Source organism: Pimephales promelas, chromosome 8 (genome assembly GCF_988280905.1).
Source record: "Pimephales promelas chromosome 8, fPimPro1.hap1.1, whole genome shotgun sequence".
Taxonomy (NCBI): domain Eukaryota; kingdom Metazoa; phylum Chordata; class Actinopteri; order Cypriniformes; family Leuciscidae; genus Pimephales; species Pimephales promelas.
In genome coordinates, this window is record NC_142776.1 from 1,062,702 (window position 1) to 1,078,630 (window position 15,929).

General features: G+C 39.0%; 1 protein-coding gene across 5 annotated transcripts; it reads left to right on the plus strand.

The window, feature by feature from the left end:
* The first annotated feature begins 89 nt into the window (after window positions 1-89).
* LOC120467960 (target of Myb1 membrane trafficking protein) lies at window positions 90-15,589 on the plus strand. Of its 5 annotated transcripts, none has more exons than XM_039656584.2 (16): window positions 90-242; window positions 1,783-1,867; window positions 3,966-4,044; window positions 4,460-4,609; window positions 5,710-5,844; window positions 6,572-6,703; window positions 7,831-7,947; window positions 8,038-8,171; window positions 10,090-10,144; window positions 10,399-10,516; window positions 10,608-10,677; window positions 10,767-10,842; window positions 10,926-10,979; window positions 13,727-13,786; window positions 14,871-14,907; window positions 14,999-15,589. In XM_039656584.2, exons 1-16 carry the CDS (start codon window positions 134-136, stop codon window positions 15,139-15,141), a joined length of 1,554 nt encoding a protein of 517 aa, XP_039512518.2. In that variant the 5' UTR covers window positions 90-133; the 3' UTR covers window positions 15,142-15,589. The 5 variants fall into 5 exon arrangements, with proteins under 5 accessions (XP_039512518.2, XP_088989811.1, XP_039512519.2 ...); XM_089133685.1 differs by having other exon boundaries at window positions 10,767-10,830; XM_039656585.2 differs by having other exon boundaries at window positions 6,596-6,703.
* Window positions 15,590-15,929: the final 340 nt, after the last annotated feature.

The following is a 15,929-nucleotide window of genomic DNA, read 5'->3' on the forward strand; positions in this document are numbered from 1 at the left end:
TGATATTGTCAGATTGTTTCTTGTGTTACGATTTGAACGTTTAAAAAATGATGGCACTTCATTATTCACGCGATATTTGACATTCGCTCTGATCGATCGCAGATTCGCACTTCCTTCACGAGAGCGCGCGTTCATGGTTCAGTCTGACGTGAGCGCGCCGTGCCACTCACACACACATTTTACCTCACAGATGGAGTTTCTCATCGGCAGCGCGTTTTCGTCTCCTGTCGGACAGCGGATCCGTAAGTGTTGTACAGTAATAATAGGCCTACTTCGTTAGACTGTGTGTGTGTGTGGATTCGCGGCTTAATAACTTTTTTAAGTGGCGCGCGCGTGACGTCGCGGAGTGATCTGTCGCGTCTCACGCGCAGAACCGAGTGATGCGTGAAAACTAGGGCGTAAGATTATCAAAATAGAAGAGTGAAGCGATTCTGTCCGTTAATCAGAATGTGTTTTTAAGTATGATGAAGTCAGGCTGGTGTTTAATTGGGGTCAGACGGGACTGTAGTTTCAGGTGTAATCATGGTGATGCCTGTGTGTAAAACGGACAAAGTTCATTGTGCTGTTGTAACGATAACCGTGTCGGAAAGCTTGGTTACTTTTTAACTAAATTATGACTCTTCCTCTTTTCACTTTCTTTACAGTATTTTTTCTCGTTTTCACGTTAATATAACAAAAGCTCATCTGAAGAATGTGGTTAAAGGCAGCTGACAGTCACATGAAAGAGTGTGTGTGTTTGTGAGGTCTCAGGGTGAAGCTCATGTTTGCTGTGTTCACGTGGTTTGGATCAACTGTGAGGCAGAGAAATAGAGTTTAAAAACTTAAATAAATTCATTAAGATTTGTTTGCACAGGTTGTCCTCATTTCATGGCGTGAGGAGATATTTTGCAGGAATTATTTCACATTAGGGCGTTTCTCCCTGTAAATATGTGAGTTTAGGTGTGTCTGAGATGGTACTTGGGAAATGTGTTTGTCTTGGTGTATTATGTTTGGGGCATGAGGTTAAAAAGCCATAATCATCAAAATTATAACAAATAAAGGCTTGAAATGTCTCACTTTGCATGGAACGAGTCAAAATATTAGTTTCACCTTTTAAGTTGAATTAATTAAACAAATGACTTTTTGCACAATATTTTAATTTTTCAAGTTTCACCTGTAAATCGTCATATTAGAGTGATTTCTGAAGGGTCATGTGACACTGAAGACTGGAGTAATGATGCTGAAATTCAGCTTGAATAACATGCATTTGATTATATATTCACATAGAAAACAGCTATTTAAAATTGTAATAATATTTCAGTGTTTTTACTGTATTGGTGAAAAGAAGAGGATTCTTTCAAAATATAGAAAATCCTAATTATTCCAACTTTTGACTGCCTGTGCACAAAAGTAAGCTATTTTCTGTGAATGTGCTAATGGCTAAACAACAGAAGTGCAGTAAACGGTAAAACTATTTTGTTCTATAAAACTAGTGTGATAATAAATTAAAAATAATATGATGACAAATTCCAGTTCCCAGTATCAAGCATCACTATTATCCAGCTAGATTAACTGGAAGCGAATGCGATGGGAAGCCTCGCTCTTTAAAGTTACAGATGCATGCACTGCAGTTTCATTATACCGAAAATAAGGTTGAATCATCAGTATTGAAGGTCAAATTTCTCCTGACATTATCTAGCTGAAAACCCCTATGTAATTCTGGGGATTTTATTTCGGTACTTTGCCTTTGTCGTATGAATTAAACGTTTTCCACGTGGTGCTCATTGGTTGTTTGTGTGTCAGAGAAGGCCACCAGCGCCGCCCTGCAGACGGAGGACTGGAGCCTCAACCTGGAGATCTGTGACATCATCAGCGAGACCGAAGACGGGTGCGACTCGCATCACTTCCTGTTATTATACAGGGCACGCGGGCAGTATTCACAGCGCCTTTTACACATTTTGCTATTTTAAAGGCTTATTCTAAAATGGATTAAGTTCATTATTTTCCCAAAATTCTACAAACAATAATACCCCATAATAGGGATGGGCAACGATTAATCGCATCCAAAATAAAAGTTTGTGTTTACATAATATATGTGTGTGTAGTGTGTATAATTAATTTGTATATATAAAAACCCACACATGCATGTATATATTTAAGAAAAATGTGTTATTAATATATCAAATATTTATATATAATATTAATTGTGAATAAATATATATAAAATATATACATGCACATATTTCTTAAATATATACATGCATGTGTGGGTTTTTATATATACAAATTAATTATACACACTACACACACATTATATTATGTAAACACAAACTTTTATTTTGGAATGCGATTAATCGCGATTAATCGTTGCCCATCCCTACCCCATAATGACAACGTGAAAGAAGTTTGAAATCTTTGCAGATTTATTAAAAATAAAACATTAGTATTTACAGCCATTGACACTCAAAATTGAGCTCCGGTGCTTGAGATGTTTCGTTAACTCAGTTGATTGGACATGATTTGGAAAGACACACACCGATCTATATAAGGTCCATCTGTTAAAGGTGCTGTATGTAACTTTTTTTACTCTACTAAAGCATAAAAATAACATGTTTGCAGAAATTGTATGAAACATGCTAAGTTCACATACTCGTTTCTCTGAAAAACACTTCTACAGCCACTTATTTGTTAACGTTTTGGTCTGTGTGACTCCGCCCACTGCCAGTTCAGCCAATAGTGTTTCGAACCCGGGATGCCATTTGGCGGGAAACACAGCTTGATGGATCCATGGAAACGAGCAAACAAACTTGGGTCAAAGATCGCAGATTCCACACGACCCAAAAAGCCTTGATATCCATCTGAAAATCTCTACGAACGAGAGCATATTAAAACTCGAATAAATCAACTCAACAAGTCTTCTCGGCTTTCGTTTTCAATTGCGCTCTTTTCCGGTCGCGTGTCCTCAAACTGGCAACCCGCGTGAGCGTCGAGTCTGAGGAGGCGGGGAAAGAACGATCTCTGATATTTTGAATTTGGACTGCAGTACCGATTCCGACCACTAGCTGTCATTCTTACAGACTGCCCATTTAAAGGAGTAGTTCACCTGAAAATGAAAATTTCCAGATAATGTACTCACCCCAGTGCCAATCAAGATGTTCATGTCTTTCTTTCTTCAGTGGAAAAGAAATTAAGTTTTTAGAGGAAAACATTTTAGGATTTTTCTCCACACAATGGACTTCAATGGTAACCAAATTGTTGAAGTCCAAATCAATGCAGTTTCAAAGAGCTTCATACGGCTCTGCATGACCCCAGCTGAGGATCTAGCGAAATTATCGGCCATTTTCAAAAAAAAAAAAATATTTTATACTTTTCAACCACAATTGTTCGTCTTGTGCTGGTCTGCGACGCGCCAGGCATTACGTCATCACGTTGGAAAGGTCACGCTGGACGTAGGTAGAAGTACCGCCCCATTGTTTACAAGTCTGAAGAAGGAGGATCGTTCAAATTTTATTGAATTGACATTTGTGTGTCAGTTTGTTGTTTAAAATGGTCCTTTTCGTGTGCGTATCCTGGATCTTTACATCAATGGGGCGTGACTTGCACCTACGTCCAGCTTGACCTTTCCAATGTGATGACGTAATGCCTGTCCAGCACAAGACCTACAATTGTGGTTAAAAAGTATATACATTTTTATTTTTTTTAGAAAAAGGCTGATGGTTTCACTATATAAAGACCCTAATCCTCAATTGGTAATAACCTGTGTGGAGAAAAATCCTGAAATGTTTTCCTCAAAAAACTGAATTTCTTTGGCCTCCAATATTGTAAATGGTTTGGAACCACCACTTTTTTTTTTAGGATTTTGAAGAAAATAATGACTTTAATCCATTTTGGAATAAGGCTGTAACACAACGCTGTGAACCCTCTCCGGATGCACTGCACTGACGTCTGTCTCTGCCTATCATCTGACTGATTGTGTTGTGTTTCAGGCCCAAAGATGCAGTGAAGGCTTTAAAGAAGAGGATTGTGGGTAATAAGAACTTCAGGGAGGTGATGCTGGCTCTGACCGTGAGTGTCCGTTACATCACTTCCTCTACAGGAGCGAATCGCCAATGTGTGTCTCCATCATGAGACGGCTGCCGATGGATCAGTATTGCGGCCACTGATAGGCGTGAATCAATCAATGTAAAAATATATTACACAAACTGAAAAAAAGAATGCAAAATGATCAGAATAGCCAACAATGTGGTCACGGATACAAAATACAATAAGCGTGAGTCAAAAATAAAAACTTTAAACACATTAAAATTTATTTTGTTTTTCTTTCTACATTCTCCACTTGCTTTTCCAAATGTTGCGGTTCGAGTTTTATGTAAATTAGGGCGGGATTAAGCTTCCCCATTGGTCCTCTAGTTCTAGATTGACAGCTCCTCCTCTAGCCAATCAGTCACGATTGATCCCATAATGCCGGTGTGTGTTTCAGGTTCTGGAGACGTGTGTGAAGAACTGCGGCCAGCGCTTCCATGTGTACGTCTGCGCTAAAGAGTTCGTGGAGGGCGTCCTGGTCCGATCGATCCTGCCCAAATACAACCCTCCCATGATCCTCCACGACCGAGTGCTGAGCCTCATCCAGGTGCGTCTCATGCAGGTGTGCGTATCACATGTGATACACACACCTGCATATCACAGGTGTTACTAGTTCACTTTTAAAAAAAAACTTTTGCTGATAATTTACTCACCCCCATGTCATCCAAGAAGAAATTAAGGTTTTTGATGAAAACATTCCAGGATTTTCTCCATATAATGGACTTCAATGGGGTCCAAACGGTTCAAGGTCCAAATGAGAGTTTCAGTGCAAACAGTTCAAATGTCTTTAAACAATTCCAGACGATGAATAAGGGTCTTATCAAGCGAAACGATCGCTCATTTAATAAATAAATAACAAAGTTTAAGTTTTATAAGCTCAAATGCTCGCCTTGCTCTGTTCTGTGATGCGCGTTCGTGACTCTCCTGTTCATCAAAACGAACAAATCTTTTTTCGAGTCATTTCGTTCATTCAACAGATGCCATCTGGAATCGTTTAAAGCCCTTTGAACAGTTTGCACTGAAACTCTCTTTTGGTTCCCATTGAAGTCCATTATATGGAGAAAAATCCTGGAATGTTTTCATCAAAAACCTTAATTACTTTTCGACTGAAAAAAGAAAGACATGGCCATCTTGGATGACATGGGGGTGAGTAAATTATCAGCAAAAGTTTTTTTAAAAAGTGAACGACTCCTTTAAAATGCTTGAATTTGTGAAATGTAAATCCTGGAAAACCCTTTAAATCAGCCATGTTTATGAAAATGTACTTAAAAAGCACTTGAATTATTGAAAGACAATATATGTGAAATTAGTGTGTAATTCAATCGATAAAACAATCTTTCCACTCATAATGAATCTGCAGTCCGTCTGATACAGATATAGAGGCGTTTCTCATGACTGTGAGTGTGATATTGCTCAGAGTATATGATACAGATTTCATTCTTAAGGTCAATCATATATTCATAGGAGAATAAATCAGTTTGAATAAGGAAAGCGATATCTTTGGTTCCACAGTCATTGCATCCACTGCATTTTATTAGTTTATCTATGTACCTTTTTGTCCTGAAAACCCCCAGTAGTGCTTGAAAGCTCCTTGGATTTGATCGTACAGTGTGTGTTGCCTGTTATTAACGCTCCTCTGTGCTCCAGGCGTGGGCCGATGCCTTCAGGAACAGTCCGGCTCTGTCTGGAGTGGTGAGCGTATATGAGGATTTGAGGCGGAGAGGCCTGGAGTTCCCCATGACGGATCTAGACTCTCTCTCTCCCATCCACACACCCAACCGGGTAAATCTCACACACACGCCGTCGTCCAGTGTCAAACATTGCTCTTTTAATTATCAGTGAATTTTACGTTTTCCAGACCTATTATGCTATTTTTAAAGGTTCCTAATGTTGTTTTAGAGGTTCCTACAATAGTTTTAAATGCATCAAAGATCAGAAAACACTTTAGTTTCCTCATAATCTGCACTGCAGCGTCAGCTCTCTCTAAGCTCCGCCTCTCTCCGCGATTGGTCAGAAAGCAAGCGCTCATTATCATATCTGAATCTCAGCTCTTGATCACAGTGATACGAACAACACTAACGATGGCGTGTGTTTTACCGTATCAATCTCAAACAACACGAACCAAACTCTTCCAGTCTCAGATTCACTACAGTGATTGAGGGCGGGGCTAAGAGACGCTGTTCAGCCAATCAAGAGCATTATGCAAATGAGTTTCAAACCAAGGCAGGATCAGCAGGAAGTGAGACTGTAATAACTGACGACTCGCTTCAGTTCAGAATCCCTCATTTATCTGCACTTTGATCTTTTTAAACTTTGCAGAGCTTTTATGCTTTATTACACACTACATGAAAGGGATTATCCCACAAAGGGGCACTTTAATAAAAAGTCTAGTAGTTTTCTATGGTGAATATATAGAAGAGCAGCGTGAACATTCTGCTGAACGTCTTCTTTATGCTTCAATGCACATGTAATGTTGGAATGATCAGTAAATGATCCTGTCGTGTAACAGCTGACTCGTCATCATCTCTCTCAGAGTATTCCAGACAACGGGACGTCTCCCTCATCCGTGTCTCCGTCTGCTTCCAGGACACGCACTAACTCGTCATCCAACGGACAACTGACCCCTGTGTCACCTGAGGAGGTACAAACACACACGCTCTCGTGCGTCGTCATGAAAGTGAAGTTGCGCTGGTCTCCTCTAGTGTGTCGTATATCGAGTGAATCGCTTCTGGAACGAGAACAAATGTGGGCGGGGCTTGATTGTGTCTGTGGGGAGTTGATTGGATGGTTGTGGTTTGCGATTGGCTGAGCTCATGTGAGTGACAGGTTATAGCCCCGCCCTCGTCATCAGAGAAGAGACGCTGCAAGAGGAACTGATTCTCATTCAAGATTACGCATACTGTTATTTTAAATTCATCTTAGTCCAGAATGAATGTCACACACTTTATAGGCTGCTTGTAAATCTGTAACTCTAGTTAACTCTGACGATTATGTAACGAGGGATAGTTCACCCAAAGATGTGACCTCTGTCAGTAATGACTCTCCCTCGTGTCGTTCAACCCCGTAAGACTTTCGTTCATCTTCAGAACACAAATGATTATTAAATCGAAAGTTAAATTGATTATTAAATTTAAAATTATATAATTGAAAGGACCAGAAAGTTATTAAAGACATCGTTTAAATAGTCCGAGTGACTACAGTGGCTCAACCTTAAGATTATCAAGCGATGCGAATACTTTCTGTGTGCAAAAAAACACAAAAATAATGACTTTATTCTACTCTTCATTTCCTTCTCTGTGGGCCTCGAGTGAGTTAGCGTAGCGTAACAGCGCAGCGCTTCTGGGATGTGCATCAGAACGCAGGCTCCCTATTGGTCGATGCTGGTCATGTGTGTGATGCAAAAGCAGGAACATGAGAGCAGAGGAAGGATTAAGGTGCACACTGGTGCTCAGGGGTTAAAGGTCAGGTGTTTGGGGTGCTCAGGGGTTAAAGGTCAGGGCTTTGGGGGGCTTGGGGGTTAAAGGTCAGGGGTTTTGGGTGCTCAGGGGTTAAAGGTCAGGGCTTTGGATTGTACAGGGGTTAAAGGTCAGGGGTTTGGGGTGCTCAGGGGGTAAAAGTCAGGGCTTTTAGTTGCTCAGGGGTTAAAGGTAAGGGGTTTGGGGTGCTCAGGGGTTAAAGGTCAGGGCTTTGGGATGCTCAGGGGTTAAAGGTCAGAGGTTTGGGTTGCTCAGTATGTGTGTGTGTTGGTTCTGACTGGTTGTTCTCCAGAAGCAGAAGCTGAGATCTGAACTGGATCTGGTCAAAGGAAATCTGACCGTCATGACTGACATGCTGAATCACGTCCAACCTGGAGAAACTTCAGCATCGGACGCAGAACTGCTGCAGGTGTGTGTGTGTGTGTTAGCCTGCGCTTTACTAGTCGCGTTTTGATCATGACTAACCTGTGTGTGTGTGTGTGTGTGTGTGTGAGAGCAGCAGCTGCATTCGGTGTGTAAGCAGATGCAACAGAGGGTTGTGGAGTTGATTCCTAATCTATCAGAGGACGAGATGATCGGAGAACTTCTGCTGATCAATGATGACCTCAACAACGCGTTCATCCGCTATGAGAGGTGTGACACACACACACACACACAGGTGGCGTTCCAGTATAATCCAGTGTCCAGATCTTCAGTATCACTCTCTCTCTGCATAATGGCAATATAATAATATGGTTGTCACGTAAAGCAGGATTGAATGACACGGGGTCAACTGATGTTTTATCACGTGTTAAAATAGAGTATGCTAGTTGATAATCTTGAGACTTTTAAATGTAAATGGGAAGTAAATCAATGTGTGTGTGAAGTTGATATTGATGGTAACCTGCAAGTTAATGTTTGAGATGTATAAATGACATATATTTTTGAAATTGAGAAATATATGAAGAGCTCTTTTCCAAAACGCTATAAATCCATTTCAATAGTTTTCAGGAAAACTACATTTTTTACCTAGACCCACACATTTTGTGAATATTCAAATTATCCTGTTTAAATGTTTTATTGGTTCAGTCTGAACATTTTGAACAATAATTACTAAATCAAACAACAATATTGTTAATGATAATTTAAAAGTTAATTTTATTTTTTTCCAAAACGCTATAAATACATCCTTTTTTTGCATCACTTTTAGTAAAGTCATTTTTAGTAAAGTGTCAAACCTCAAACAAATAGTACCAATTTCAACATATGCATGAAAAAAAAAACGAATTATTAAAAATTATCAATATATGATAACGATGTTCAAAAAAGGGATGGGCACCCCTCCAGCACATGCACACACACACAGGCTACATAACATGTGAGCAAAGCAGAGCAGCATGACGCTTAAATATAAGTAAAAAAAAACAAAAAACAAAATAAACATAGGCTACGTTTCACATTTGTGTTTAATAATATTACATTACTTATTTCTATTATTTCATCTATGTTGAGACTATGAAAAGGGAACCGCATGAGATTAGTAAGATAGGATCAAAATTCAAAAGCTGCCCAAGATCGGAAAATATTTGGAGTGCGTCAGACATGATTTTGACCACTTATTAAGTTTTGTTTTGTAGAAAGCTTGTAAATTTCGTTTCATATAAATTGTATCTAAATTTTTATAAAGGTTTCATCGACAAATTGACTGGATTAATACATTAGAAGTAAATATCAGACAATATAATCAGGACACAGAGGCGCGCAGGTGAACCGGAGCGCGTCTCATATATGAACCGAAACACCGCGATGCTTGCCTCACACAGGCCTGAGAACTAAGCTACAGAAAGCTTTAAATATCTACTTTTAAACAAAACAATTAAAAACTAAAATAAATTGGCAACTCTCTGCGTATGTAGGCTAATTCGAAGTATGCGTTTCTCTCTATAGGCCTACATGCGCGTTCACTGCGAAGATGGCGAGTATCATCAACTTTATCTTTGTTGCTGACACTGACAGAAAACACTAGTTTAATAATAAACAATTCAAATGTTTCATGGATAATCATTACTTTTGCCGGTTCTTTGTGGCAAGCTTTATGCATACGTTGAGATGCGGAATAGGCAATTAAAAACGCTCATATGGTTTCTCTCCCATTTAATTAAATCAATATATGTGATTACTGATAATACAAATGGCTTAAATGATCTACTAGTCGACTACTAGGACTCATTTTGAGGAATAAATGAACATAATAAACCTCTGTTCAGAGTGCCGCCGTGCTGGATTGCGTAGAGCGCTCATTGAATTTGATGATTTATCGCATTTAGCCTAAAAACAGGGCTGGCGCTTATTGCGTTTTGGAAAGAAACTGTATCTTGCAGTACATTTTAAACAAGGAAATATACCGATTTGGCATGAAACGTTGATGGAGCAGTGAAAGGGTTCTGTCCACAGCAGAATGACACGACAAACTCATTTTTTTTTAAAATGGCGTTTATCGCGGTTTGGAAAAGAGCTCTTCATATATATAAGAAACCTCAAAAGTCTCTCTCTCTCTCCTCTGTGGTTGAAGGTTTGACCGCTTGAACATGCAGAAATCACACACAGAAGGACAGCAGGAATCGCAGGTTAGCACATCTCCTCTAGTGGAGGCGTTCGGTACTGCAGCCGAACACACACACACACACTCACACTCACTGAACGCTCGTTTACTGATATTAACCTCAGATTTGGAACACAACGTGTTTAGATGTATGGCTTTGACTTTCACAGTTTTAGAGTAAAATGTGTTTTGGAAAATATAGATATTATATAAATAAAATACAGGGGCGGGGCATATTGACATTTATCCACATATCTACGCAATAATTTATGTGACCAGACTGAGAATGGAAACCTTATTGACCTCAGCCCTGAGTCTCCATCACCCAATCAGAACACTCCCCCAGCTGTCAATCAACACGGGCCCCGCCCTCCATCCGACCTCACAAACCGCTCAGGTGAGAGAGATCCAGTTATGTGGTTTCATTGAGTGTAAGAGCCATGGACATAACCTGTGTGTGTGTGTGTGTGTGTGTGTGTGTGTGTCAGCGCCTGAAGACGAGGAGTTTGACATGTTTGCTCAGACGAGGAGCAGTTCTCTGGCCGAACAGAGGAAGAGGTTTGTGTTTGACACAGTTCATCTGAAGGTCTTTATAGGGCATGTGAAGTGAGACGTGTGTGTGTGTGTGTGTGTGTGTGTGTGTGTAGTGTTCGGTACGAGGATCCGGGTGCAGTGGAGGGTCTGGCTGAAGCTCTGGACACGCGACTGCAGGTGACGGCAGGGGTCAGTACACACACACACACACACACATGATCACACGTGTACAGTACTGTGTCTGACGTGCAGGAGTGTGTTTGTGTGTGAAGGACGGCGAGAGCGACTGGGTCCGTCAGTCTCAGTGGATTTACAGTGAGGGTCTGGTGGGTTTCACGGAGTCGCCGACACACACTTCCGAACTGCAGCAAATATCAGCACTGAAACACTTCAGAACACACACACACACACTCAACAGTTTCTGTAAATGTAGAAGAGCATGCTTTGGGTTTTATTATTTAAAAAAAAAAATAATAATAATTTTAAAAAATATAATTTTGTTCATGTCACTTGTGACACGTGAATCATAATATAATAATAAAAAGTGTACTAAAATAGGCCTAAATGATTTACTTTAATGCTGTGAAAATTAATATGTACAGTGTTGGCACCCATGCTAAAGTTGCCTAAAAAGAGGAATAAAAAATCATCTTTTGGATATTGATCTTAATGCCTTAATTAGAAATGAGGAAAACTCCAACCTTTAAGGACACCAATTTTCTTTGTGAATGAATAATGTATTATAAATAAATAAATGAAGAGTTCAGATGCAAAAGCCTCTAAGTGCCATTTGAAATTTTCTTCTAGAATGATGATCATTTTTATCAAACTTGTATATTTAAGTTCAGTGATTTCACTTAAATGGCAATGATAATTACCTATTAATTGTTATTTAAGTGAAATTACTGAACTTAAATATACAAGTTTGATAAAAATCATTATTAAAGAAGAAAATTTCAAATGGCGTTTAGAGGCTTTTGCATCTGAACTCTTCAAATGTTTTTCCTTAAAATACAAGGTGCATTAGTCAGGACACCCCCATGTTAAAAATAAAAATTAAATTTTAATCCCAAAGGCCAAGGGAACTTTATCAGGATGCATATTATCCTGGATCCATGAAATAACTGGCTTTTAAAAATAAAAATCTGCCTGGCTCTATGGGAATTTAACATAGGGGTGTCCTGACTTATGCACCCTGTATTTTAAGGAAAAACATTTATTTATTTATGATACATTATTCATTCACAAAGAAAATTGGTGTCCTTAAAGGTTGGAGTTTTCCTCATTTTTCTAATTAAGGCATTAAGATCAATATCCAAAAGATGATTTTTTATTCCTCTTTTTAGGCGACTTTAGCATGGGTGTCCAAACTTATTCACATCACTGTGTATAAGTAATTGTAATATGTATAATGCAGTCTGATTCATGGAAGTTTATTTCCGCCACAGAATTTTTTTTAATTTTATTTAACCTTTATTTTACCAGGGAATAAAATCACATTGAGATTATTACAATCTCTTTTACAAGTGAGCCCTGGCCAAGAAGGCAGCACATAGAGGATAACTTACACAGACATACTGGGATGCACAAGAATATAAAAACAGAAAATCACTTTTTAAAACAATCACAAACATTTTGACAAATTTGACCCAGCTGGACTTGAACTCAGTATGTGAAATAAAAACCTGCATTTTGCAATTCATTCCATGAAGTTGGAGCACTGTAACTAAAAGCACTTTTAGTTTGTGGAACATCATACAGTACAGTATGTATCCACTTGATCTTAGATTGTATTTCGATTTACTAGGTGCTAAAAGTGTAGTTCAATATGAAGGAGTGTGTCCAGTTATTGCTTTGTACACAAAGGTCAACCAATGTTTGAGCCTTCTTGTGTTAAGTGAGGGCCAACCAACCATTTCATATAATACACAGTGATGGACAGAGTACTTTGCATGCAAATAAAAAATAAAAGTAATTATTATTATTTTTTAATCTCACAATTGTGTGATTCTGATGAAAAAAAAAACAATTCTGACTTTATATCCTACGGAGGCGTATTGCATTCACTTGAAGAAAAAAAATATACTCTGTTTTTCTGAATTAACGAGTTCATTTTTCATGAGAAAAAAAAAATTGCTCTGTTTTTCTGAATTAACGAGTTAATTTTTCATGAGAAAAAACTTTTTTTGCTATGTTTTTCTGAATTAATGAGTTAATTTTTAATGGATTTTTTTTTTGCTCTGTTTTTCTGAATTAACGAGTTAATTCAGAAAAACAGCAAAAATAAATTTTCTCATGAAAAATTAACTCATTAATTCAGAAAAACAGAGCAAAAACTTTTTTTCCTCAAGAAAAACAAACTCATTAATTCAGAAAAACAGAGCAAATTTTTTTCTCATGAAAAATTAACTCATTAATTCAGAAAAACAGGAAAAAAAATTTTTCTCATGAAAAATTAACTCGTTAATTCAGAAAAACAGAGCAAAAAAAATTTTTCTCATGAAAAATTAACTCATTAATTCAGAAAAACAGAGCAATTTTTTTTCTCATGAAAAATTAACTCGTTAATTCAGAAAAAAAGAGTAGATTTTTTTTTCTTCAAGTGAATGCAATACGCCTCCGTAATATCCCGCAATATTGAGGAGAATAAAATCCGAGTTGTGAGATTAAAAAGTCCCAATTATCTTATAAATAGTTTTATACCGTGGCAGAAACAAGCTTCCATACTGATTAAACTCGAGATATCTCTGTGCACTTTATAACGGTGCTTTTTAATATTTATTTCTATACTGGAAAAGGAGGACGTCATTTCTCTAAGAGCTTAAATTTGGATGGCAGAATTGAATCTGCACATTAATAGCGGTTATCTCAAATAATTGTGATTAGATCAAATAATGATGATGAATCAATAATCACAGCATGTTTGTGGGGTGTGTCTCCGCCGTCGGTGATGGTCGGCCGTTGCCCGTTGTGTGTGTGATCTGCATAAGGGAAACTTTCCAATCACACTGATGGATCAGCATCACACACTGAGATGTTGTGAGGAACGTTTGTGTTGTTTTGTGTCCGTCAGGCTCCGGCTCCACGCAGCTCCGCCATGGATGACATCGAGAGGTGGTTGTGTGCAGAGATGGTAAGGAAAGATCTGTTTTTACTCTGATCAATATATGTGTGTGTAATGCTGATCAGCAGCGCCACCTGCTGGAGTCACAGCACAGCACACACTGATGAGGATCTATTCTGCTTTTAACCAACCTTCCAGTCTCTCTCGAATCAACTCTGAGTGAGTTAGCCTGCAGTTCCTCCACTGGCCACTAGAGGCGCTGCAGAAGAGACTCACTCCCATAGACCCGCATGTTAAAATGGCCAACTTTACAGCAGAATAAAACATGTTTACAGTCTGGTGCTAAAAGTGGTTTTGGTCTATATTGCTAATTTTGCCCTTCATGACGACTGTGAGGGGGTGAATATTTCTATAACTCATCCGTTTAAATTATATTAAGCCTTCAAGTTCTGCATAATTAAGGGCGTGGCCACTTGAGTGACAGGTGGATTGCCACTGATGTCACTTCTAGCCGTTTTTCTGCTAGTGTTAGCGTCACCTCAGCTAATCCACCTCGCTGCACATTTACGTTTATCCAATGAGTGACGCGCTGCCAAGATGGCGACGGCTGGCTCCGCCCACTCTGGGCATCAAAAATGCTCTTTAGAAACCAACGGGTGACATCACGCACACTACGCCCATATTTTTTTGCAGTGTATGTTTGGTAACGAACATGTCACAATATTCCTCATTATAATAATTCATACGCTGAATAAAGGGGCGGGGCCTGGTTGAGTTAGTTAGTGGTGTGTTAAACTGGTGGTTATGGAAAGGGGCGGGACATTTCCTAAACACACTCGACCAATCACAACACACTGCTCCAGCCGACCAATCAGAGCACAGTGTGCTTCTCAGGAGGAGGGGCTTCATAGAGACAGGAAGTAAACAGAGCGTTACTGACAGACTGGGAAGAGAGGAGCCGCAACAATGGAGAATATGAGGAGAATAATCAACATTCAAGCAGGAAAACCTGTTCTAGTAGAGCCTGAAACACATCAGGAGTTTGCTTGACCTTCCACATCAGCCGTGATTGATTCACTATTATTTGCCATACAATTTTTTTTAAATTGTTGAAATGAAATTGTCATTTAAACACATTGATGATGTTTTTCAGCCTGACGTTGATGAGAGTGAGGGTGTGACCAGTGAAGGTGAGTCTGTGCTGATGTTTATTGCTCATTATATCACACACACACACACACACACAGTGAGTCATCCGTCGTGTTTTCTTCTCGCTGACAGAGTTTGATAAGTTTTTAGCGGGCAGAGCTGAAGCTGCAGATCATCTTCCCTTGATGAACAACGTCTCGTCTGCCGGCGTCGCTCACTCAAGCCCTCGACAGGCGACGCAGGAGCAAAACCACGAGCACATCTTCACGCTCTGAGCATCACACAGGAAGTCCCGAACGCATCACTTCCTGTGCTCAAATCCTCATGGTCCTTAAGGAAGACTCCCACTGCAGATCCTCATCTTCATTTCACTTTAGTTTTGTTTCTAATACTGAATTTGGCCATGTGTGTGAGAGAGAGAGAGTGTGTGTGTGTGTGAGAGAGAGAGAGAGAGAGAGAGAGAGAGAGAGAGAATGAGAGAGAGAGAGAGAGAATGATTGTGTAAGTGAGAGTACACTGTGTGTGTGAGAGTGATTGTGTTTGTACCTTTTGATCACTCATAAAAACAACCGATAAGCTGTTTGTTGCATTTGTAAGGTAATTTGTATTAACATGTGTGTATTCACTGAGTGTAAAAAGCATTAATTTATGTTGTGAATTAACCGTGATGATAAGAATGACTTGTCTTACCTCTGACTGAATAAATAGACATTATAATATTCATTTTGTTTCAGATTGTGTGGTTTGATGGTTGTTAAGCTGGATCTGTAAGTATGTTAAAATTTGATTTTTTTCCCCCACATAAGCAGCAAAACCAGTGTGTCTAGTTTGAGTTTCATCACTCGAGGGATAGTTCTCAGAAATTGCACTTATGGCACAATTTCTGTTCCAAAGCCAGTGTGTGTGTGTTTAAAGTCACCAATTAATATTCAAATGTGTGTAGAATATTGCAGTATTATTTAAAGGCTAAGTGATTTATCCGTCATTATTTTTAAATGAACGTGCCTTCGTTATAATTTACGTTTTGGAATAGTAATCCACACAATGGCACAGAGAAGCTAAC

Excerpts from the sequence above, each read along its gene's own strand:
- LOC120467960 (XM_039656584.2), top strand. The coding sequence starts at position 134 with ATGGTTCAGTCTGACGTGAGCGCGCCGTGCCACTCACACACACATTTT. Across the intron at positions 10,517-10,607 it reads CGACCTCACAAACCGCTCAG|CGCCTGAAGACGAGGAGTTT; the intron begins GTGAGAGAGATC and ends TGTGTGTGTCAG. Across the intron at positions 13,787-14,870 it reads GGTGGTTGTGTGCAGAGATG|CCTGACGTTGATGAGAGTGA; the intron begins GTAAGGAAAGAT and ends GATGTTTTTCAG.